The 25,426-nt window shown below is 46.9% G+C and overlaps 1 protein-coding gene across 6 annotated transcripts; it reads right to left on the bottom strand.

Moving 5' to 3' along the window:
* Positions 1 to 489: 489 nt before the first annotated feature.
* Positions 490 to 25,426, bottom strand: arnt (aryl hydrocarbon receptor nuclear translocator). 6 transcript variants are annotated; one of them, XR_010452425.1, is made up of 20 exons: positions 25,142 to 25,426; positions 24,105 to 24,198; positions 23,870 to 23,917; positions 23,711 to 23,758; positions 22,883 to 23,096; positions 21,878 to 22,091; positions 19,296 to 19,398; positions 19,148 to 19,213; positions 17,424 to 17,509; positions 15,374 to 15,450; positions 15,152 to 15,286; positions 14,507 to 14,733; positions 8,723 to 8,845; positions 5,135 to 5,216; positions 4,703 to 4,899; positions 4,428 to 4,602; positions 3,805 to 3,979; positions 3,559 to 3,695; positions 1,807 to 3,441; positions 490 to 1,756 (listed from the first exon to the last, which is right to left on the bottom strand). XR_010452425.1 is itself a non-coding variant. In XM_064946426.1 (19 exons), the coding sequence occupies exons 1-19, from the start codon at positions 25,176 to 25,178 to the stop codon at positions 3,358 to 3,360; spliced, it is 2,322 nt and encodes a 773-aa protein (XP_064802498.1). In that variant the 5' UTR covers positions 25,179 to 25,426; the 3' UTR covers positions 490 to 3,357. The 6 variants fall into 6 exon arrangements, 4 of the variants coding, with proteins under 4 accessions (XP_064802498.1, XP_064802499.1, XP_064802500.1 ...); XR_010452426.1 differs by having other exon boundaries at positions 1,833 to 3,441; XM_064946426.1 differs by having other exon boundaries at positions 490 to 3,441.

The following is a 25,426-nucleotide window of genomic DNA, read 5'->3' as shown; positions in this document are numbered from 1 at the left end:
AGGACAAAGTCATGGGTTTTATGCATATGAATCAGACCTCATTTAAAATGTGAATTTGAGTATGTTATTTAATGTTTAATGTTATTTAAATATTTTTTTCTGTGTATTTTGGTATTTCCAAATACACAACCTAAAACAAATACTTTTATTTGAACGTTTATTTGTAAAAAACCAAGTTGTTGACCAAATTGTATTTGAAAGTGTTTTCAAATACTATTTAAATACCTGAGAGTGTATTTGAGTACTTCAAACACAATCCCATATTAAACTACTTGTTTTTTCAAATAAAAGGTTATCTGAATACTTGTTTTGAAATGTATTGAAAAGTAATAGAAATACCTGATATAGTGTTATAACCCAGGTCTGGTGACGAGGCCTACACATTTTATACATAGGAGTGACGTTGTACAAGCATCACATTTCTCAAAAGGAACTGTTCAAGTGTTACAGCCCCCCGAACCCTAAAATAAACAAATATCCACCCACAAGTTCTTGACAATATAACAATTTAATAGAAAAACCAAACATTTCACTTTCTCTTGTTTAACATTTCATATACATTCCTATATTTGTGTATCTGTGTGCGCTATATAAACTGCAGCTCACATCATTGTAAAAACCTGGACAGGGAACAACCAAAGTGGTTTATAACAATAACAAGACAACACAGTCATCAAACTGCCATTTTCATCGTGTGACTATTGACACATGATGGGTTTACATACAATTCACATGTTTCGGCATGTCTGTGAATTACGCTCACAGACATGTATACATTATCAGACTTAAAATGAAAGGCCTACACAATAACAATTTTTGTATTTCAGAACCTTAAAATTCACAGCCCTCTGTTGCCCAATCAGAATTCTTAATTTCCTGTATAAGAGTGTTATAGTGACTTACTAAACATCACAATCGATTTCAGAAAACAAATGTTTGATTCAGATCATATTTATGAATGTCAAACTATCTCGATAAGGATAAACTTTGATTGAATCTACTGCAAAAAAGACAAAGTGTAATAATTGCCAAACTCACAATCAGAATTACTGCTTAATTGATTATTGGGTCATGTGTTTGGAACATAATTAGGATGACTTGAATTTCAGGCCAAACATCATGGCATGATTCCAGAACAAGATGCCCTGATCAATATACATCAAAAACAACTTATCACGAAGTAGCAATGGAGATGGTTACAAAACAGGAAGAGCCAATCAAAAGGCCAGAAAATAAAAACATCAGTTGGGGAAAATTTCAGTAAATCAAATCATTACTATTTCCTGTGTATTTCCATATTTAAGAACAATAATCAAGATAAAAACATGTAGGACAACAATAAAGAATGGCTTTAAAAAATAACACAATTCCTGCTTGTAAATTATTGCTTTCCAATGTCCTTTTTTCATTTTCCTTTTCCTAGTGTAAGTAGAAAAAAAACACACTTGGGAGGGTGATTGAGGAAGAGCGTGAGAGGAGGAAGAGTGTGCTGGGTAACCCTAGGCAACAGAGGAAGGAATACAAACGAGTGAGAAAGGGACCCTGGGATTGCTGTGCATTCAGGTTGAGATCAATAAAGTTATACAAACACCTCCAGTAGACATATAACCGTATATAAACACTTGACATATACTGGGTATATGTAGGAATACATCAGGTTGTAGTTTCATATCCCTCTCTTCCCTTTACTAGTCATAGACATCTCTCTCCCTCACTAGTCATAGACATCTCTCTCTCCCTCACTAGTCATAGACATCTCTCTCCCTCACTAGTCATAGACATCTCTCTCCCTCACTAGTCATAGACATCTCTCTCCCTCACTAGTCATAGACATCTCTCTCCCTCACTAGTCATAGACATCTCTCTCTCCCTCACTAGTCATAGACATCTCTCTCCCTCACTAGTCATAGACATCTCTCTCCCTCACTAGTCATAGACATCTCTCTCCCTCACTAGTCATAGACATCTCCCTCCCTCACTAGTCATAGACATCTCTCTCCCTCACTAGTCATAGACATCTCTCTCCCTCACTAGTCATAGACATCTCTCTCTCCCTCACTAGTCATAGACATCTCTCTCTCCCTCACTAGTCATAGACATCTCTCTCTCCCTCACTAGTCATAGACATCTCTCTCTCCCTCACTAGTCATAGACATCTCTCTCCCTCACTAGTCATAGACATCTCTCTCTCCCTCACTAGTCATAGACATCTCTCTCTCCCTCACTAGTCATAGACATCTCTCTCTCCCTCACTAGTCATAGACATCTCTCTCCCTCACTAGTCATAGACATCTCTCTCCCTCACTAGTCATAGACATCTCTCTCCCTCACTAGTCATAGACATCTCTCCCTCTTTTCCACCTGAAACCAACATAACCACATTCATAGGTGACATCGTCAATGTACAAATATAAAAGTGTTTGTACAGTGTTCGTATAAATCTGCCTGCGTGAGGACAGTGTCCTTTTGAACATGCTACGGGTCGCTAAGCTAAAACAGCGAGGGGAGCAGATAGAGGATATTCACAGGCTTCAGATCAGAATATTCCAATATATATATTCCCCCAAAGCTGTAGATCACCTGGATTGCCTGAGACTTCAAGTGAATGATTGGACTGATCTATCCATATGATGTACAGACCAGTGGAGCAGCATAGATCTAAACACACAGCTGACTGTGAAAGGCCATGTTTGTGTGTTACTGGTGAAGCAGTGCCTGCCTCAGGGTCTTGTGCATGCTCAGGTGGGATTGTGTGTTACTGGTGAAGCAGTGCCTGCCTCAGGGCCTTGTACATGCTCAGGTGGGATTGTGTGTTACTGGTGAAGCAGTGCCTGCCTCAGGGCCTTGTACATGCTCAGGTGGGATTGTGTGTTACTGGTGAAGCAGTGCCTGCCTCAGGGCCTTGTACATGCTCAGGTGGGATTGTGTGTTACTGGTGAAGCAGTGCCTGCCTCAGGGCCTTGTACATGCTCAGGTGGGATTGTGTGTTACTGGTGAAGCAGTGCCTGCCTCAGGGCCTCAGGGCCTCTACAACAAATCCACTGGCTGTGGAGCTTGGGCAGTGCTCGCTACAGATGTCATTTTACATTTGCCCAACTATCGCTGAACCCTGAATCTCTTCTCTCTCTCCCCCTTTCACGTGTTTATTGAACCTGCATTTGCATACCTATACTTGATTTCACTCTCTCTTTTCCCTGATTAACTCGCTTTCTCCATCCTGGCAGTGCAATCATCTGACCGATAATTAGACATGCTCTCTTTGGATCACGAAAGGCGAAGAAAGAGAGCAAAAGTGCACCAAATGAGAGAGGAGCCATTTGAGAGACAGAGGAGGTAAGTGGAAGAGTGTATGTGGGGTCACTCGTTGAAAGAGGGGTAGATGGGAATCTCAAAGTCATCGTTGTTGAAGTTGGCCGGCTGGTCCAGCATGGCGAGAACATCCTAGAGAGAGAGGAAGATTTAACTTAAAAGCAACATGACAACACATAACAAAAGGTACAGATAGAGACATGGGGAAGAGAAAGGCAGATTGATATAGGTAGAGGGAGAGAGACTTACAGGGAAGATGTCAGGCTGGTTGTTCTGTGTGTGGGGGTGCTGCTCTGCCCTGTTCTGAGCTTGCTGCTGGCCCTGCCACTGGGGCCACACTGCCTCCGCTGCCCTGGAGGGGAACTGCTGCCCCGACCCCAAGCCATCTATCAGAGACAATGGGCGATTCAGTATCTAACTACACCAGTATACACAAACACATAAAAACACTGTACTGTAGTTGACACACACACACTCTCTCTCAGGGTCACGTACCATATCCGTTGGTATTGAGGCTGGCGCGGGGGTTGATATTTGGGTAGTTAGCCCCCATGGTGGGGGTCGGAGCGGCAGTGGTGGGCATCGCCCCAAATGAGGAGGAAGAGCCCCCAACAAAACTCCCCATGGCAAACTGGGGAGACAGGGCCTTCCCTGCCTGGGGCACCACCTGCTGGGCGGGTGGTGAACAACACCATGTTATTATTCACACTTTATAAACGTACAAGGTTCCTGTTATACATTTACTGTTGAAACTGTCTGGGTGTGATACTCAAAACACATATTACACAGGAATAAAAGACGAGGTCCTTTACAACGCTAAGATACAGAGATGCAAGAACCTCAGAGCACTCATCCCCATCACGCCAGCTACAGATGTGGGATTTACATTTGATAACCCTGTTCAAGGAAAACTGTCCTGCAATGCAGACAATATTAAACTTGTATTGTATTTGAGGTTTTAAAAAAGCTTCTGACAATTGTAATTTCCACAAACAAATTATAATAATTATAATAGTCTTAAATTAAGATTCTACATCTGTAGCACTTTGGGCAACAACAGAGGATCTAAACTTCAGGCTGTTTGGACAGCTTCTATCTGCAGCTGCCAGCTGTCTCACCTGGTTGTTGAAGTGGGGTCGAGCCCCTGCTGCTGACCCCGGCCAGCTCAACGCTGCCCCTCCCTGTAGGGGGCTGCTGTTGGAGGGGGGTGCCCCGTTCTGACGGGACATCTGAGCCAGCACCTGGCCTGCGGAGTGGGATGCCTGCCCTATCTGAGGGGCCATCCCTACTGACCTGGAATTAGTTCATAACAACAGGAAATTACAATCTCCTATTCAGTATACATGGCCCTTAGATCAGTTTAAAACAGTACAACAGAGGCTAGTGGTCATACCTGCTGTATGTGTCGTTGGAGCGGTTGGCAGTGGTGTAGCTGTTGTTGTCCTGAGGGTAGATGGGTACTCCGGGGGCAGAGGTGGAGGACAGGAACTTGGCCTGGTCTGTGTTGGGATACATGGAGGGGTGCATCTCTGCCTTGTCCATGGTCTTACTGTGGTCAGTTCCAGCTGCGGTCACGGCCTGGACAGGCATCTGACATGGACAACGGTCAACAAGCGGTCAATACTCACTGAAGGCTTGGAGATAGGTACAACAATACAACTTTATTGTCCATGTTACAGCGAACAATAGAACGATCTCGCCCCCAAGACATCACACATACAGTGAGATAAGCACAGGATCAAGCTGCAGTGCACCGCTGGATGGAGGGCATGTTGTGGGGTTAAGGCCCCAGTTAGGTCGGTGTTTTAGTCAGGGCTAGTCTTACCTGTGGAAGTGTAACCTGTCCTGCCTCGTACAGACCATCTCTCCCTCCGCCCCCCAACTCTGCTTGCTGCTGCTGCAACTGTCTGGAAAGGGGGGGAAAGGTAGAGAGACAAAAGAGAGGGTGGTAGAGAGTGGTAGAGGGAGAAAATAGGGGGTGGTAGAGAGTGGTAGAGGGAGAAAAGAGGGGGTGGTAGAGAGTGGTAGCGGGAGAAGAGAGAGGGAGTGGTAGAGTGAAAAGAGGGAGTGGTAGAGAGTGGTAGAGTGAAAAGAGGGAGAAAAGAGGGAGTGGTAGAGAGTGGTAGAGGGAGAAAAGAGGGGGTGGTAGAGAGTGGTAGAGGGAGAAAAGAGGGGGTGGTAGAGAGTGGTAAGGGAGAAAAGAGGGGGTGGTAGAGAGTGGTAGAGGGAGAAAAGAGGGGGTGGTAGAGAGTGGTAGAGGGAGAAAAGAGGGGGTGGTAGAGAGTGGTAGCGGGAGAAAAGAGGGGGTGGTAGAGAGTGGTAGAGGGAGAAAAGGGGGGGTGGTAGAGAGTGGTAGAGGGAAAAAAGGGGGAGGGTGGTAGAGAGTGGTAGAGGGAGAAAAGAGGGGGTGGTAGAGAGTGGTAGAGGGAGAAGAGAGAGGGAGTGGTAGAGTGAAAAGAGGGAGAAAAGAGGGAGAAAAGAGAGTGGTAGAGGGAGAAAATAGGGAGTGGTTGAGAGTGGTAGAGGGAGAAAAGAGGGAGTGGTAGAGAGTGGTAGAGGGAGAAAAGAGGGGGTGGTAGAGAGTGGTAAGGGAGAAAAGAGGGGGTGGTAGAGAGTGGTAGAGGGAGAAAATAGGGAGTGGTTGAGAGTGGTAGAGGGAGAAAAGAGGGAGTGGTAGAGAGTGGTAGAGGGAGAAGAGAGAGGGAGTGGTAGAGAGAGAAAAGAGGGAGTGGTAGAGTGAAAAGAGGGAGAAAAGAGGGAGTGGTAGAGAGTGGTAAGGGAGAAAAGAGGGGGTGGTAGAGAGTGGTAGAGGGAGAAAAGAGGGAGTGGTAGAGGGAGAAAAGAGGGGGTGGTAGAGAGTGGTAGAGAGAAGAGAGAGGGAGTGGTAGAGAGAGAAAAGAGGGAGTGGTAGAGAGTGGTAGAGAGAGAAAAGAGGGAGTGGTAGAGAGTGGTAGAGGGGGAAAAGAGGGAGTGGTAGAGAGTGGTAGAGGGAGAAAAGAGGGGGTGGTAGAGAGTGGTAGAGAGAGAAAAGAGGGAGTGGTAGAGGGAGAAAAGAGGGGGTGGTAGAGAGTGGTAAGGGAGAAAAGAGGGGGTGGTAGAGAGTGGTAGAGGGAGAAAAGAGGGAGTGGTAGAGAGTGGTAGAGGGAGAAAAGAGGGGGTGGTAGAGAGTGGTAGAGAGAAGAGAGAGGGAGTGGTAGAGAGAGAAAAGAGGGAGTGGTAGAGAGTGGTAGAGGGAGAAAAGAGGGAGTGGTAGAGAGTGGTAGAGGGAGAAAAGAGGGGGTGGTAGAGAGTGGTAGAGAGAGAAAAGAGGGAGTGGTAGAGAGTGGTAGAGGGAGAAAAGAGGGGGTGGTAGAGAGTGGTAGAGGGAGAAAGGAGGGAGTGGTAGAGAGGTAGAGGGAGAAAAGAGGGGGTGGTAGAGAGTGGTAGAGGGAGAAAAGAGGGGGTGGTAGAGAGTGGTAGAGGGAGAAAAGAGGGGGTGGTAGAGAGTGGTAGAGGGAGAAAAGAGGGGGTGGTAGAGAGTGGTAGAGAGAGAAGAGAGAGGGAGTGGTAGAGAGAGAAAAGAGGGAGTGGTAGAGAGTGGTAGAGAGAGAAAAGAGGGAGTGGTAGAGAGAGAAAAGAGGGAGTGGTAGAGAGTGGTAGAGAGAGAAAAGAGGGAGTGGTAGAGAGTGGTAGAGGGCGAAAAGAGGGAGTGGTAGAGAGTGGTAGAGGGAGAAAAGAGGGGGTGGTAGAGAGTGGTAGAGGGAGAAAAGAGGGGGTGGTAGAGAGTGGTAGAGGGAGAAAAGAGGGGGTGGTAGAGAGTGGTAGAGGGAGAAAAGAGGGAGTGGTAGAGAGTGGTAGAGAGAGAAGAGAGAGGGAGTGGTAGAGAGAGAAAAGAGGGAGTGGTAGAGAGATAAAAGAGGGAGTGGTAGAGAGTGGTAGAGGGAGTGGTAGAGAGTGGTAGAGGGAGAAAAGAGGGAGTGGTAGAGAGTGGTAGAGAGAGAAAAGAGGGAGTGGTAGAGAGTGGTAGAGGGCGAAAAGAGGGAGTGGTAGAGAGTGGTAGAGGGAGAAAAGAGGGGGTGGTAGAGAGTGGTAGAGGGAGAAAAGAGGGGGTGGTAGAGAGTGGTAGAGGGAGAAAAGAGGGGGTGGTAGAGAGTGGTAGAGGGAGAAAAGAGGGAGTGGTAGAGAGTGGTAGAGAGAGAAGAGAGAGGGAGTGGTAGAGAGAGAAAAGAGGGAGTGGTAGAGAGTGGTAGAGAGAGAAAAGAGGGAGTGGTAGAGAGTGGTAGAGGGAGAAAAGAGGGAGTGGTAGAGAGTGGTAGAGGGAGAAAAGAGGGGGTGGTAGAGAGTGGTAGAGAGAAGAGAGAGGGAGTGGTAGAGAGAGAAAAGAGGGAGTGGTAGAGAGTGGTAGAGAGAGAAAAGAGGTAGTGGTAGATAGTGGTAGAGGGAGAAAAGAGGGAGTGGTAGAGAGTGGTAGAGGGAGAAAAGTGGGGGTGGTAGAGAGTGGTAGAGAGAGAAAAGAGGGAGTGGTAGAGAGTGGTAGAGGGAGAAAAGAGGGGGTGGTAGAGTGGTAGAGGGAGAAAAGAGGGGGTGGTAGAGAGTGGTAGAGGGAGAAAAGAGGGGGTGGTAGAGAGTGGTAGAGGGAGTGGTAGAGAGTGGTAGAGAGAGAAGAGAGAGGGAGTGGTAGAGAGAGAAAAGAGGGAGTGGTAGAGAGTGGTAGAGGGAGAAAAGAGGGGGTGGTAGAGAGTGGTAGAGAGAGAAAAGAGGGGGTGGTAGAGAGTGGTAGAGGGAGAAAAGAGGGGGTGGTAGAGAGTGGTAGAGGTAGAAAAGAGGGGGTGGTAGAGAGTGGTAGAGGTAGAAAAGAGGGGGTGGTAGAGAGTGGTAGAGAGAGAAAAGAGGGAGTGGTAGAGAGTGGTAGAGGGAGAAAAGAGGGGGTGGTAGAGAGTGGTAGAGGGAGAAAATAAGGGGTGGTAGAGAGAGAAAAGAGGGAGTGGTAGAGAGTGGTAGAGTGAGAAAAGAGGGGGTGGTAGAGAGTGGTAGAGGGAGAAAATAAGGGGTGGTAGAGAGAGAAAAAAAGAATGTTAGCAGTGACAACAGAAAATATCATTTTCGTCAAGGCCCTCCACCGCTGCTTGGGAAACCAAAACACCTTTCGACCAACAGCACTTGCACCACCACCAGTCACTATGGTAACCAAGAAGAAAAGAGCAGAGGGGGTTCATTACCAACACCGTGGTCATGATGGATATCTTACTGCTGTTGAGGAGGGAGAGGGAGACCGGGAATCACCCAAAAACAGAAAGGCCCGGTCAAGTCAAGTAACAGAGAGAACAAGAGAATAAAGGGAACAAGAGAGAAATAGAGTTGTAGTCTCCAGTGAAGCAGCAGCAGCCCCAGCTGACCCATGCCAGAGGGGGAGGTTGAGGGGGTCTGGTCTCACCTGGCAGCCACCTGCCCTGGGCTGTGGGACACAGGGGGGAAGTTAGGACTGCTCTCCCCCAGCGAGGGGGGCAAAGACACCCCTGAGGACGAGAGGGGGGTGAGGGTGTCCTGAGTCGAGGTTCTACTGGCCCGCAACAAAAACAAGGGGTGAGGAGGAAAGGAAGGGAGAGAAAGAAATGGAGGGGAGGTGAACATACTGACAAACACATCCTGGAAGAGATGACGTCACATTTCCTAAGGTGGCTCAACAGATTGGTTAGACAGAGTGGAGATGTTCAGATGTTGAGGTGGAATAGAGTTGTGGTGTCTGTGTTGTAGGCGTCTCACACTCAGGTGACTTGCGTTGGTGCAGATAATACGTGTGTGTGTGTTGGTACTTGATGTTTGAGTTGGTGCAGGTGTGTGTGTACGTGTGTGTACGTGTGTGTGTGTGTACCTACTTGGCGTTGGTGCAGATGATGTGTGTACCTACTTGGCATTGGTGCAGATGTGTGTACCTACTTGGCATTGGTGCAGATGATGTGTGTACCTACTTGGCATTGGTGCAGGTGATGTGTGTACCTGTTGGCATTGGTGCAGATGATGTGTGTATCTACTTGGCGTTGGTGCAGATGATGTGTGTACCTACTTGGCATTGGTGCAGATGATGTGTGTACCTACTTGGCATTGGTGCAGGTGATGTGTGTACCTGTTGGCGTTGGTGCAGATGATGTGTGTACCTACTTGGCGTTGGTACAGATGATATGTGTACCTACTTGGCATTGGTGCAGATGATGTGTGTACTTACTTGGCGTTGGTGCAGGTGATGTGTGTACCTACTTGGCGTTGGTGCAGATGATGTGTGTACCTACTTGGCATTGGTGCAGGGGATGTGTGTACCTACTTGGCGTTGGTGCAGGTGATGTGTGTACCTACTTGGCGTTGGTGCAGATGATGTGTGTACCTACTTGCCGTTGGTGCAGATGATGTGTGTACCTACTTGGCGTTGGTACAGATGATGTGTGTACCTACTTGGCATTGGTGCAGATGATGTGTGTACCTACTTGGCATTGGTGCAGATGATGTGTGTACCTACTTGGCATTGGTGCAGATGATGTGTGTACCTACTTGGCGTTGGTGCAGATGATGTGTGTACCTGTTGGCGTTGGTGCAGATGATGTGTCTGTGTGTGTATACAGCACCTACTTGACGTTGGCGTTGGTACAGATGATGTGTGTACCTACTTGGCATTGGTGCAGATGATGTGTGTATCTACTTGGCATTGGTGCAGGTGATGTGTGTACCTGTTGGCGTTGGTGCAGATGATGTGTGTACCTACTTGGCGTTGGTGCAGATGATGTGTGTACCTACTTGGCATTGGTGCAGATGTGTGTACCTACTTGGCATTGGTGCAGGTGATGTGTGTACCTGTTGGCGTTGGTGCAGATGATGTGTGTACCTACTTGGCGTTGGTACAGATGATGTGTGTACCTACTTGGCATTGGTACAGATGATGTGTGTACCTACTTGGCATTGGTGCAGATGATGTGTGTACCTACTTGGCATTGGTGCAGGTGATGTGTGTACCTACTTGGCGTTGGTGCAGATGATGTGTGTACCTACTTGGCGTTGGTGCAGATGATGTGTGTACCTACTTGGCATTGGTGCAGATGATGTGTGTACCTACTTGGCATTGGTGCAGGTGATGTGTGTACCTACTTGGCGTTGGTGCAGAAGATGTGTGTACCTACTTGGCGTTGGTGCAGATGATGTGTGTACCTACTTGGCGTTGGTGCAGATGATGTGTGTACCTGTTGGCGTTGGTGCAGATGATGTGTCTGTGTGTGTATACAGCACCTACTTGACGTTGGCGTTGGTACAGATGATGTGTGTACCTACTTGGCATTGGTGCAGATGATGTGTGTACCTACTTGGCGTTGGTGCAGATGATGTGTGTACCTACTTGGCGTTGGTGCAGATGAGTACTTCCGGGTTGGAGCGAGCGGTCGCATCTACACTTCGGTCCGCAGGTAGTATAACTTTTCATTACATTTCATTATAGTACAACGGTTTGATTTGTCTAATCTTAGCAATTTCTCCTTAGCTAGCTACATAGCCGTCTTTGTATCAAAGATAATTGCGTAAGTATCGTATTTCGTAGTCCTAACGTAGTCTACACTGCTATCTGCCCAGCAGCTAGCTAACGTCCACCGTCTACCGAATACCAGCACTGTAGAAACTATTACACTCAACTGAACGACTTGATTAGTGTAGTGTTAGCTAGCTACATAGTTGTCTTTGCTGTCTTCGTATCCAAGATAATTGTGTAGTTTAGAGTGTGTAGACTTAGAGTGATTATCTTAATTTACCGAGGTTAGCTAGCCAGCTATTTGTCGTCCTTAACGTAGGAGATACTGCTAGCTAGCTAGCCAACAGCTAGCCAACGTCTACCGAATAGAACTTCAACAACCCGGTCAACATTCCGCTTCGCTCCACAGGTAGTATCACATTTTCATTTCACTTCATTACAGTACAACGGTTTGATTTGTTTGATCGTAGCTAGCTAGCTACATAGCCGTCTTTGTATCATAGACAATTGTGTAGTCTAGAGCGATTTTCTAGGTTAGCTAGCCAGCTATTGTCGTTCTTTTAACGTAACGTAACGTAATCAACACTGCTAGCTAGCCAGCTAGCCCCGAATAGCAGCACTGTAGAAACTATTACACTCAACGGAACGACTTGATTAGTGTAGTGTCAACAACGCAGCCACTGCCAGCTAGCCTACAAAGTCAACAACGCAGCCACTGCCAGCTAGCCTACTCCAGCAGTACTGTATCATTTCAATCATTTTAGTCAATAAGATTCTTGCTACGTAAGCTTAACTTTCTGAACATTCGAGACGTGTAGTCCACTTGTCATTCCAATCTCCTTTGCATTAGCGTAGCCTCTTCTGTAGCCTGTCAACTATGTGTCTATCTATCCCTGTTCTCTCCTCTCTGCACAGACCATACAAACGAGTGGTAGACCAGCCCTTTCAAGCTTAACATCCTTATCATTTATCGCCCTCCAGGTTCCCTCGGAGAGTTCATCAATGAGCTTGATGCCTTGATAAGCTCCTTTCCGGAGGACGGCTCACCTCTCACAGTCCTGGGCGACTTTAACCTCCCCACGTCTACCTTTGACTCATTCCTCTCTGCTTCCTTCTTTCCACTCCTCTCCTCTTTTGACCTCACCCTCTCACCTTCCCCCCCTACTCACAAGGCAGGCAATACGCTCGACCTCATCTTTACTAGATGCTGTTCTTCCACTAACCTCATTGCAACTCCCCTCCAAGTCTCCGACCACTACCTTGTATCCTTTTCCCTCTCGCTCTCATCCAACACTTCCCACACTGCCCCTACTCGGATGGTATCGCGCCGTCCCAACCTTCTCTCTCTCCCCCGCTACTCTCTCCTCTTCCATCCTATCATCTCTTCCCTCTGCTCAAACCTTCTCCAACCTATCTCCTGATTCTGCCTCCTCAACCCTCCTCTCTTCCCTTTCTGCATCCTTTGACTCTCTATGTCCCCTATCCTCCAGGCCGGCTCGGTCCTCCCCTCCCGCTCCGTGGCTCGACGACTCATTGCAAGCTCACAGAACAGGGCTCCGGGCAGCCGAGCGGAAATGGAGGAAAACTCGCCTCCCTGCGGACCTGGCATCCTTTCACTCCCTCCTCTCTACATTTTCCTCCTCTGTCTCTGCTGGTAAAGCCACTTTCTACCACTCTAAATTCCAAGCATCTGCCTCTAACCCTAGGAAGCTCTTTGCCACCTTCTCCTCCCTCCTGAATCCTCCTCCCCCTCCCCCCCCTCCTCCCTCTCTGCAGATGACTTCGTCAACCATTTTGAAAAGAAGGTCGACGACATCCGATCCTCGTTTGCTAAGTCAAACGACACCGCTGGTTCTGCTCACACTGCCCTACCCTGTGCTCTGACCTCTTTCTCCCCTCTCTCTCCAGATGAAATCTCGCTTCTTGTGACGGCCGGCCGCCCAACAACCTGCCCGCTCGACCCTATCCCCTCCTCTCTTCTCCAGACCATTTCCGGAGACCTTCTCCCTTACCTCACCTCGCTCATCAACTCATCCCTGACCGCTGGCTACGTCCCTTCCGTCTTCAAGAGAGCGAGAGTTGCACCCCTTCTGAAAAAACCTACACTCGATCCCTCCGATGTCAACAACTACAGACCAGTATCCCTTCTTTCTTTTCTCTCCAAAACTCTTGAACGTGCCGTCCTTGGCCAGCTCTCCCGCTATCTCTCTCAGAATGACCTTCTTGATCCAAATCAGTCAGGTTTCAAGACTAGTCATTCAACTGAGAATGCTCTTCTCTGTATCACGGAGGCGCTCCGCACTGCTAAAGCTAACTCTCTCTCCGCTCATCCTTCTAGACCTATCGGCTGCCTTCGATACTGTGAACCATCAGATCCTCCTCTCCACCCTCTCCGAGTTGGGCATCTCCGGCGCGGCCCACGCTTGGATTGCGTCCTACCTGACAGGTCGCTCCTACCAGGTGGCGTGGCGAGAATCTGTCTCCTCACCACGCGCTCTCACCACTGGTGTCCCCCAGGGCTCTGTTCTAGGCCCTCTCCTATTCTCGCTATACACCAAGTCACTTGGCTCTGTCATAACCTCACATGGTCTCTCCTATCATTGCTATGCAGACGACACACAATTAATCTTCTCCTTTCCCCCTTCTGATGACCAGGTGGCGAATCGCATCTCTGCATGTCTGGCAGACATATCAGTGTGGATGACGGATCACCACCTCAAGCTGAACCTCGGCAAGACGGAGCTGCTCTTCCTCCCGGGGAAGGACTGCCCGTTCCATGATCTCGCCATCACGGTTGACAACTCCATTGTGTCCTCCTCCCAGAGCGCTAAGAACCTTGGCGTGATCCTGGACAACACCCTGTCGTTCTCAACTAACATCAAGGCGGTGGCCCGTTCCTGTAGGTTCATGCTCTCCAACATCCGCAGAGTACGACCCTGCCTCACACAGGAAGCGGCGCAGGTCCTAATCCAGGCACTTGTCATCTCCCGTCTGGATTACTGCAACTCGCTGTTGGCTGGGCTCCCTGCCTGTGCCATTAAACCCCTACAACTCATCTAGAACGCCGCAGCCCGTCTGGTGTTCAACCTTCCCAAGTTCTCTCACGTCACCCCGCTACTCCGCTCTCTCCACTGGCTTCCAGTTGAAGCTCGCATCCGCTACAAGACCATGGTGCTTGCCTACGGAGCTGTGAGGGGAACGGCACCGCAGTACCTCCAGGCTCTGATCAGGCCCTACACCCAAACAAGGGCACTGCGTTCATCCACCTCTGGCCTGCTCGCCTCCCTACCACTGAGGAAGTACAGTTCCCGCTCAGCCCAGTCAAAACTGTTCGCTGCTCTGGCCCCCCAATGGTGGAACAAACTCCCTCACGACGCCAGGACAGCGGAGTCAATCACCACCTTCCGGAGACACCTGAAACCCCACCTCTTTAAGGAATACCTAGGATAGGATAAAGTAATCCTTCTCACCCCCCCCCTTAAATGATTTAGATGCACTATTGTAAAGTGGCTGTTCCACTGGATGTCATAAGGTGAATTCACCAATTTGTAAGTAAGAGCGTCTGCCAAATGACTTAAATGTAAATGATGTGTGTACCTACTTGGCGTTGGTGCAGATGATGTGTGTACCTACTTGGCATTGGTGCAGATGATGTGTGTACCTACTTGGCGTTGGTGCAGGTGATGTGTGTCTGTGTGTGTATACAGCACCTACTTGACGTTGGCGTTGGTACAGATGATGTACTCTATCTCCTCAGAGAAGGGGTTCTGGAAGGTGAAGGAGCTGGTCCTGATCCAGAGCCAGTCTCTGGTCTTGGACAGGAAGCGGAACATGACGGACAGCACTTGACCCTTCAGCTTGACCACCTGCTGGAAGCTGTCTCTCAGCAGCTCCTGGTCCTCAGGGTGGGCCAGCTCCAAGATGTTCTTACCCAACAGTTCCTGGGGAACACACACACACAACACAGAAAAAGTTAGATCAAGCTTACAGCTGTCACAGAGTTTAAACACATACTGTATTCTGATACACAGTTTAAACACATACTGTATCCTGATACACAGTTTAAACACATACTGTATCCTGGTACACAGTTTAAACACATACTGTATCCTGGTACACAGTTTAAACACATACTGTATCCTGGTACACAGTTTAAACACATACTGTATCCTGGTACACAGTTTAAACACATACTGTATCCTGGTACACAGTTTAAACACATACTGTATCCTGATACACAGTTTAAACACATACTGTATCCTGATACACAGTTTAAACACATACTGTATCCTGATACACTATGAAATGCGATGCTGGGTGTTTGTCCTACTCTAGCCCCAGGCTGTGAGTGAGGCCTACCTGAGGCTGGTAGCCCACTGTGGCCATGCTGCGGTGGTCTACGAAGGTAAAGAGGCCCTGGCAGTTGTGACGAGAGATGAACTCCACCGGAACGCTGATGCTGTTGATGTCTGTGTCGCTCGGGCAAGAGGTCACCTAGACAACAAGGGGGGAACAAGTGTCTGCAAGATGGTGGTTCCATGAGCCCATCCAAACATTGGACATTAAGTTGTCCCATCTTACCTGAAGTCTACCGATGGCGACTAGACAGTAGTGACTCCCCTGAATATTGTCTGCTTCCTCATCTGTTAGATTCACCCCTGAAATGCGAGCAGGCAGGAAAACACACACGACTCAGTATGCAGCAGTAGTGTATACATTGGATATATGCCGGTACAAAGTGGAGTCGCACTTCAACGGCTCAGACACCAGACGTATGTGGCAGGGTCTACAGGAAATCACGGACTACAAAAAGACAACAAGCCTCGTCACGGACACCGACATCTTGCTTCCAGACAAACTAAACACCTTCTTTGCCCGCTATGAAGATAATACAGTGCCACCGTCGTGGCCGACGTGAGTAAAACACTTAAATGTGTTAACTCTTGGAAGGCTGCTGGCCCAGATGGCATCCCCAGCCACGCCCTCAGAGCACAGACAGGCTGGTGTGTTTACGGACATATTCAATCGCTCCCTATCTCAGTCTGATGTCCCCGTTTCAAGATGGCCACCATTGTTCCTGTACCCAAGAAGGCAAAGATAACTGAACTAACTGACTATCGCCACGTAGCACTCACTTCTGTCATCATGAAGTGCTTTGAGAGACTAGTCAAGGATCATATCACCTCCACCTTACCAGCCACCCTAGACTCACTTCAGTTTGCATACCGCCCCAACAGGTCCACAGACGATTCAAGCCATCACACTGCCCCAAGAGGAATACCTATGTAAGAATGCTGTTCATTGACTACAGCTCAGCATTCAACACCATAGTACCCTCCAAGCTCAAAATTAAGCTTGAGGCCCTGGGTCTCAACTAGAGGTCGACCGATTAATCGGAATGGCCGATTAATTAGGGCCGATTCAAGTTTTCATAACAATCGGTAATCGGTATTTTTGGACACAGATTGGCCAATTTCTTTTTTTTACACCTTTATTTAACTAGGAAGTCTGACTAGCAAGTCAGTTAAGAACACATTCTTATTTTCAATGACAGCCTAGGAACGGTGGGTTAACTGCCTTGTTCAGGGGCAGAACGACATATTTTTACCTTGTCAGCTCGGAGATTCGTTTTTGCAACCTTCCGGTTACTAGTCCAACGCTCTAACCACCTGCCTTACATTGCACTCCACGAGGAGCCTGCGTGGCAGGCTGACTACCTGTTACACAAGTACAGCAAGGAGCCAAGGTAAGGTGCTAGCTAGCATTAAACGTATCTTATAAAAATCAATCTTAACATAATCACTAGTTAACTACACATGGTTGATGATATTACTAGTTTATCTAGAGTGTCCTGCGTTGCATATAATCGATGCGGTGCCTGTTAATTTCTCATCGAATCACAGCCTACTTCGCCAAACGGGTGATGATTTAACAAGCGTATTTGCGAAAAAAGCACTGTCATGCACCAATGTACCATAAACATCAATGCCTTTCTTTAATATCAATACACTGCCTGCCCTCCACGACACCTACAGCACCCGATGTCACAGGACGGCAAAAAGATCATCAAGGACAACAACCACCCGAGCCACTGCATGGTCACACCGCTACCATCCAGAAGGCGAGGTCAGTACAGGTGCATCAAAGCTGGGACCGAGAGACTGAAAAACAGCTTCTGTCTCAAGGCCATCAAACTGCTAAACAGCCATCACTAACTCAGAGAGGTTGCTGCCTACATTGAGACCCAATCACCGGACAATTTAATAAATGGATCACTAGTCACTTTAAACAATGCCACTTTAAACAATGTCACTTCAATAATGTTAACATATCTTACATTACTCATCTCATATGTATATACTGTATTTTATACCATCTATTGCACCTTGCCTATGCCGCACGGCCATCGCTCATCTATATATTTATATGTACATATTCTCATTCACCCCTTTAGATGTGTGTGCATTAGGTAGTTGTTGGGGAATTGTTAGATTACATGTTAGATATTGCTGCAGTCGGAACTAGAAGCACAAGCATTTTGCTACACTCGCATTAACATCTGTTAACCATGTGTATGTGACCAATAAAATTTGATTTGATATAAGAGCTATGCCATAGGTTAGTTAGTTACCTGTGGGGGGCCAGGACTTGATGTATCCAGTGCAGTGGACCACCACATACTGAGGCTCTCCATCCTTGGGTGGGCCCAGACCATTCCTACAGGGGAGAGCACTACCAGTCAAGGCATGGTTCACTATACATTGGGTGGGCCCAGACCATTCATACAGGGGAGAACACTACCAGTCAAGGCATAGTTCACTATACATTGCATTCGGGAAAGTATTCAGACATCTTGACTTTTTCCACATTTTGTTAAGTGAAAGCCTTTTTCCTCAACAATCTACACACAATACCCCACAATGACAAAGCAAACAGGTTTTCAGAAATGTTTGCAAATTTATAAAAAAACTGAAATATTACATTTACATAAGTATTCAGACCCTTTACTCAGTTGTTGAAGCCCCTTTGGAAGCGATTAGAACCCAGAGTCTTCTTGGGTATGACGCTACAAGCTTGTCACACCTGTATGTGGGGAGTTTCTCCCATTCTTCTCTGCAGATCCTCTCAAACCCTGTCAGGTTGGATGGGGAGCGTTGCTGACCAGCTCTTTTCATGTTTCTCCAAAGATGTTAGATCGGGTTCAAGTCTGGGCTCTGGCTGGGCCACTCAAGGACATTCAGAAACTTGTCCCGAAGCCACACCTGCATCGTCTTGGCTGTGTGCTTAAGAGTCATCGTCCTGTTGGAAGGTGAACCTTCGCCGCAGTCTGAGCTTTCAGGAGCAGGTTTTCATCAAGGATCTCTCTGTACTTTGCGCTGTCGTTGAAAAACATCCCCACAGTATGCTGCCACCATGCTTCACCGTAGGGATGGTGCCAGGTTTCCTCCAGTCGTGACGCTTGGCATTCAGGCCATAGTTCAATCTTGGTTTCATCAGAACAGACAATCTTGTTTCTCATGGTCTGAGAGTCATTTAAATGCCTTTTGGCAAACTCCAAGCGGGCTGCCATGAGCCTTATACTGAGGAGTGGCTTCTGTCTAGCCACTCTACCATAAAGGACTGATTAGTGGAGTGCTGCAGAGATGGTTGTCCTTCTGGAAGGTTCTCCCATCTCCACAGAGGAGCTGTCAGTGTTCTGGGTCACCTCCCTGACCAAGGCCCTTCTCCCCCGATTACTCAGTTTGGCCGGGTGGCCAGCTCTAGGAAGAGTCTTGGTGGTTCCAAAGTTCTTCCATTCAAGAATGAATGGCCACTGTGCTCGTGTGGAACTTCAATGCTGCAGAAATATTTTGGTACCTTTCCCCAGATTTGTCTCTGGTACCTCTAGACAATCCTGTCTCTGAACTCTATAGACAATTCCTTCAACAACGTGGCTCGAATTTTGCTCTGACATGCACTGTCAACTGTGGGACCTTTTATAGACAGGTGTGTGCCTTTGCAAATCATGTCCAATCAACTGAATTTACCACAGGTGGACTCCAATCAAGTTGTAGAAACATCTCAAGGATGGTCAATGGAAACAGGATGAACCTGAGCTCAATTTCGAGTCACATAGCAAAGGGTCTGAATACTTATGTAAAGGTATTTGTTTTTTATTTTAATAAATGTGCAAAAATGTATAAAAGCCTGTTTTCGATTTGTCATAATGGTATTGTGTGTAGATTGATGAAGAAAAATGTCTATTCATTACATTTTAAAATAAGGCTGTAACGTAACAAAATGTGGAAAAAGTCAAGGGGTCTGAATACTTTCCGAATGCACTTTTTACAGTAAAATACACAAGAATGATCTCACCTGTTCCTGCTCCGCAGGAAATTCAATCTGTTCATAGACATGGGCTCCACTGGACACGAACCACATCTACAAACACACACATTTCAGAATACACACGCCCAACAATGGTGCATACAGCCATATACACATGCAAGCTCATCACACACACCTCATCCTACATATGAAGGATCGTCTGGCTCCCATACACATCCTGACGGAGGACTGCTGTCCCTCCTTCTTAACTGTTCCTGTCTTCAGGTCTAACATCCTCCCTGAGAAAGAGAGAGAAGGGTCGTTACCCACAGTCATTAGTGTTGTGTGTGTCTCCTACCTGTATTATAACTCTCTGCAGTACAGAGCTGCTCCTGTAGTTCATCTGTATTATAACTCTCTGCAGTACAGAGCTGCTCCTGTAGTTCATCTGTATTATAACTCTCTGCAGTACAGAGCTGCTCCTGTAGTTCATCTGTATTATAACTCTCTGCAGTACAGAGCTGCTCCTGTAGTTAATCTGTACCACCTGTATTATAACTCTCTGCAGTACAGAGCTGCTCCTGTAGTTCATCTGTACAACCTGTATTATAACTCTCTGCAGTAAAGAGCTGCTCCTGTAGTTCATCTGTATTATAACTCTCTGCAGTACAGAGCTGCTCCTGTAGTTCATCTGTATTATAACTCTCTGCAGTACAGAGCTGCTCCTGTAGTTCATCTGTATAATAACTCTCTGCAGTACAGAGCTGCTCCTGTAGTTAATCTGTATTATAACTCTCTGCAGAACAGAGCTGCTCCTGTAGTTCATCTGTATTATAACTCTCTGCAGTACAGAGCTGCTCCTGTAGTTCATCTGTATTATAACTCTCTGCAGTACAGAGCTGCTCCTGTAGTTCATCTGTATTATAACTCTCTGCAGTACAGAGCTGCTCCTGTAGTTCATCTGTATTATAACTCTCTGCAGTACAGAGCTGCTCCTGTAGTTCATCTGTATTATAACTCTCTGCAGTACAGAGCTGCTCCTGTAGTTCATCTGTATTATAACTCTCTGCAGTACAGAGCTGCTCCTGTAGTGAATCTGTATTATAACTCTCTGCAGAACAGAGCTGCTCCTGTAGTTCATCTGTACCGCCTGTATTATAACTCTCTGCAGAACAGAACTGCTCCTGTAGTTCATCTGTATTATAACTCTCTGCAGAACAGAGCTGCTCCTGTAGTTCATCTGTATTATAACTCTCTGCAGTACAGAGCTGCTCCTGTAGTTCATCTGTATTATAACTCTCTGCAGTACAGAGCTGCTCCTGTAGTTCATCTGTATTATAACTCTCTGCAGTACAGAGCTGCTCCTGTAGTTCATCTGTATTATAACTCTCTGCAGTACAGAGCTGCTCCTGTAGTTCATCTGTATTATAACTCTCTGCAGTACAGAGCTGCTCCTGTAGTTCATCTGTATTCTAACTCTCTGCAGTACAGAGCTGCTCCTGTAGTTCATCTGTATTATAACTCTCTGCAGAACAGAGCTGCTCCTGTAGTTCATCTGTATTATAACTATCTGCAGTACAGAGCTGCTCCTGTAGTTAATCTGTACCACCTGTATTATAACTCTCTGCAGTACAGAGCTGCTCCTGTAGTTCATCTGTATTATAACTCTCTGCAGAACAGAGCTGCTCCTGTAGTTCATCTGTACCACCTGTATTATAACTCTCTGCAGTACAGAGCTGCTCCTGTAGTTCACCTGTATTATAACTCTCTGCAGTACAGAGCTGCTCCTGTAGTTCATCTGTACCACCTGTATTATAACTCTCTGCAGAACAGAGCTGCTCCTGTAGTTCATCTGTACCACCTGTATTATAACTCTCTGCAGTACAGAGCTGCTCCTGTAGTTCATCTGTATTATAACTCTCTGCAGTACAGAGCTGCTCCTGTAGTTCATCTGTATTATAACTCTCTGCAGAACAGAGCTGCTCCTGTAGTTCAAGTTCATCTGTATTATAACTCCCTGCAGTACAGAGCTGCTCCTGTAGTTCATCTGTATTATAACTCTCTGCAGTACAGAGCTGCTCCTGTAGTTCATCTGTATTATAAGTCTCTGCAGTACAGAGCTGCTCCTGTAGTTCATCTGTATTATAACTCTCTGCAGTACAGAACTGCTCCTGTAGTTCATCTGTATTATAACTCTCTGCAGTACAGAGCTGCTCCTGTAGTTCATCTGTATTATAACTCTCTGCAGTACAGAACTGCATTATAACTCTCTGCAGAACAGAGCTGCTTCTGTAGTTCATCTGTATTATAACTCTCTGCAGTACAGAGCTGCTCCTGTAGTTCATCTGTATTATAACTCTCTGCAGTACAGAGCTGCTCCTGTAGTTCATCTGTATTATAACTCTCTGCAGAACAGAGCTGCTCCTGTAGTTCATCTGTATTATAACTCTCTGCAGTACAGAGCTGCTCCTGTAGTTCATCTGTATTATAACTCTCTGCAGTACAGAGCTGCTCCTGTAGTTCATCTGTACCGCCTGTATTATAACTCTCTGCAGTACAGAGCTGCTCCTGTAGTTCATCTGTATTATAACTCTCTGCAGTACAGAGCTGCTCCTGTAGTTAATCTGTATTATAACTCTCTGCAGTACAGAGCTGCTCCTGTAGTTCATTTGTATTATAACTCTCTGCAGTACAGAGCTGCTCCTGTAGTTCATCTGTATTATAACTCTCTGCAGAACAGAGCTGCTCCTGTAGTTCACCTGTACCACCTGTGTGTACCTGTATTGTTACTCTCTGCAGTAGAGAGCTGCTCTCGTAGTTTGTCTCCGTCGTCCGGGTGGAGCTGGTCGTAGAGTGAGGAGCCTAGCCAGTCGGACTGTGATTGGTTAAGAACAGGGGTCAGGGAGTCTGACACGTAGACGACCCGCCCACTCTCACACGACACCACAAACAGGAAGCCATCAGCAGCTTCCAGGATCAGGTGCTTCAGCTCCTACAAAGAGAGGGATGGGGAGAGAGAGGAAAGGAGAGGTAGAGGAGAGAGAGAACGATGGAGGGAGAGAGAGGAAATGAGAGGTAGAGGAGAGAGAGAACGATGGAGGGAGAGAGAGGAAATGAGAGGTAGAGAAGAGAGAGAACGATGGAGGGAGAGAGAGGAAATGAGAGGTAGAGAAGAGAGAGAATGATGGAGGGAGAGAGAGGAAAGGAGAGGTAGAGGAGAGAGAGAACGATGGAGGGAGAGAGAGGAAAGGAGAGGTAGAGGAGAGAGAGAACGATGGAGGGAGAGAGAGGAAAGGAGAGGTAGAGGAGAGAGAGAACGATGGAGGGAGAGAGAGGAAAGGAGAGGTAGAGGAGAGAGAGAACGATGGAGGGAGAGAGAGGAAAGGAGAGGTAGAGAGAGAGAGAACGATGGGGGAGAGAGAGGAAAGGAGAGGTAGAGGAGAGAGAGAACGATGGAGGGAGAGAGAGGAAAGGAGAGGTAGAGGAGAGAGAGAACGATGGAGGGAGAGAGAGGAAATGAGAGGTAGAGGAGAGAGAGAACGATGGAGGGAGAGAGAGGAAAGGAGAGGTAGAGGAGAGAGAGAACGATGGAGGGAGAGAGGAAAGGAGAGGTAGAGGAGAGAGAGAACGATGGAGGGAGAGAGGAAAGGAGAGGTAGAGGAGAGAGAGAACGATGGAGGGAGAGATGACATGGAAGATACACTCAGTTATTATTGTGCAACAAACACATATGATAACATTTTCCCCTTTTCATCTCCTCTTTCCTTCCTCTCTTTCTCTAACCTGGTCGGTGAGGAAGGATGGTTTGTATGTCCCGTCTGCTGCAGTGTTGCCGCTCCCTCTCAGAGACTTCATGTGGGACACGGCCATGCGCAGGATGGTCAGCTTATCAGGTTTCCGTGCCAACGCGCTGCAGGTGGGAACCATGTCCGACAGCTCTGTGATGTAAGCAGTCATCTTGTTCCTCCGCCGCCGCTCAATCTCACTGTGGTTCTCCCTGGAACGAGGGAATGAGGGAGGAGAGGAAGAGAGGAGAGTAGGAGGAGGGACAGGGATGGTGTAGAGATGGGAAGAAATAGGAAGGGCAGAGAGTAAGAGGTAGAGGAGGAATGGGGTGGGGTGGAGAGAAAGAGGGAGGGATATAAATGGGAAGAGGTGGGCAGGTAGGTGGACAACATGGAGTAGAGTTTAGTGTTGGCGTAACCAAATGATATTTGCAGATTAGGATGAAGTAGGTGGAACAAGCATGGATTGATAAATATAACAAGGAGTGAATGATCCATCAATATGATAGATAAATGTAGAGATCGAGATAGAGAGAACCTGGTCTTTCAAAGCGAGACGGAGTGATAGAGGAGAGGAAGTGCTGAAAGAAAAAGACTTCAGAGATCCTGAGAGAGAGAAGCAGAGAGGGAAGGAGGGAGAGAAAGGGGTTGTGCTCAGAAGAAAGGGATTGATAGGAGTGAACAGGTGTCCCTGAGCTCAGGGGTTAGTAGTAGTGACAATAATCACATTGGTGTGATAGGGAATCTGGTGTCTCGGGATGTGTGCATGCAGAATATCTGTATTATACACACGCACAAACACGCACCAACAACCTCCTTATTCTACCTGGCAAATCGCTCTTTGTCTCCTCCTCCTCCTCCATCGTCATCACACCTGGTCAAAGACAGAGAAGATCTGACATCAAAACAACCAACACAGTACAGTCAGATCAGATAGAGAGATGAGAGAGAGCAAGAAAGAGCGAGAGACAGGTGTCAGTCCTACCTGAAGAGCTTGCTTCCATCATCATCATCATCATCATCGAAGTCTGGCCTGTGAGGAAGTAGACAGAATCCATGTTTGTAAAGTTAACACACAAGAATGGATCAACAACTTATCGTGTGATTCTGATTCTGCACCTATGGACAACTACTACCCTGTGCTGTCATAGCTATAGACCGTCTGTTAAAGTTGTGACATAGTGATTGACTGATTCATTGGCATTGTATACTATACTCACGCAGCTCGTCTCTTATTGGACCCTTTTGGCACAACAGCACTGCTGCTTGCCTGGGCCTCACCGGGTCCCAAACCCAGAGAGTCATCTGGTATGTCTGCCCCACACACACACACACACACACACACAGGCAGAGATAAATTATCCAACGTAACGTTACACGATGCTACATGTGTATCCACTTCAATAACACAATTGTTTGTTTAATTTATTTAGCCATAAACGTATCTACCGGGACATATGTTGCTCCAGACAGCCATGTAGTAACACACCTGAGTCAACTAACGTTAATCAACCAATCGTAAGGTTTGAAGAATAAAATGAAGGTGTGTGAATGCTGGATTGAACCATGTAGCTCTCCAAGCCAGAGCGTGTGACCACTGCAGTTGTGAGTATAGCGAGCTAGCTATTGCCTCTCTGGTAATGAAACTGGCTATGCGTTAACTTAGCTAGCTAGCTTTGTGGCTAGGTAACAAATACTGTAGCTACAACTAACTCGCTAGCTATGCTAAGCCAAGCAGAACAAGCTAACTGTCAGCTGGCCAAAAAAGCTAATCATTCGTTCAAAATAACACTTTTGATGAAATATTGACACAAACTAGCCAGCTAGTTAATAGCTAACTTATCTGAGCATAACCTACGTAAGTCTGTCACCGCGCAAGCTAGCTAAAAATGATAACTAGCTAAGCTAACATGGCGAGTTGGCAACATTAACCTTAGGTCATGCCAGCTAAATGTAAGACAAGCCATTTGCCAAGGTTGGTAGCTAACTACGATGTTGCAAGGCAGAAACGTCAATAGCTAGCTAAGTAGTTAGCTAGTTAAATTATTCAATTCAAAGTAAAATATTCAGTTAGCTTGCTTTCGCTGGCCAGTTAGCTTAGCCCCAGCTAAGCTATCTAGCTCCCTAATGCTGTCATCAGACGCAATCTGGAGAAAGTGACAGATTCGGTCAAAGGGCCACGGATCGCCAATTTTCCATCTGCATTATCACCTGTAACATTAGAACTTATTCCCACAAGTTTAGAACGTTACTGTACCTGGGTTAGAAGAGTCCATGTCCGGGTTGAATAACATAAACAAACCAAGTTACAGTAAACTGCGGAAATTTCCTCAGTCCACAATCCTCTCAGATTTACCGATTTTAACTATATCAGTAAATAAAGAGGCGACGTCATGACTCGTGTTTCTTCATCATCAGCCAGTGGGGGAAATTACAAAATAAGAACGAAAGTATCTATTTTCCTGTCCCTTTTCCTGTTTTCCCCGTTTAGAAACCTTCTAGATCCAAGATGGCGTTCACGGCTAATATCAATAACTGTATA

This window comes from Oncorhynchus masou, chromosome 29, assembly GCF_036934945.1.
Source record: "Oncorhynchus masou masou isolate Uvic2021 chromosome 29, UVic_Omas_1.1, whole genome shotgun sequence".
Taxonomy (NCBI): Eukaryota; Metazoa; Chordata; class Actinopteri; order Salmoniformes; family Salmonidae; genus Oncorhynchus; species Oncorhynchus masou.
The sequence above is the reverse complement of the archived record's forward strand: the minus strand, read 5'-3'. Positions and strand labels throughout refer to the sequence as shown.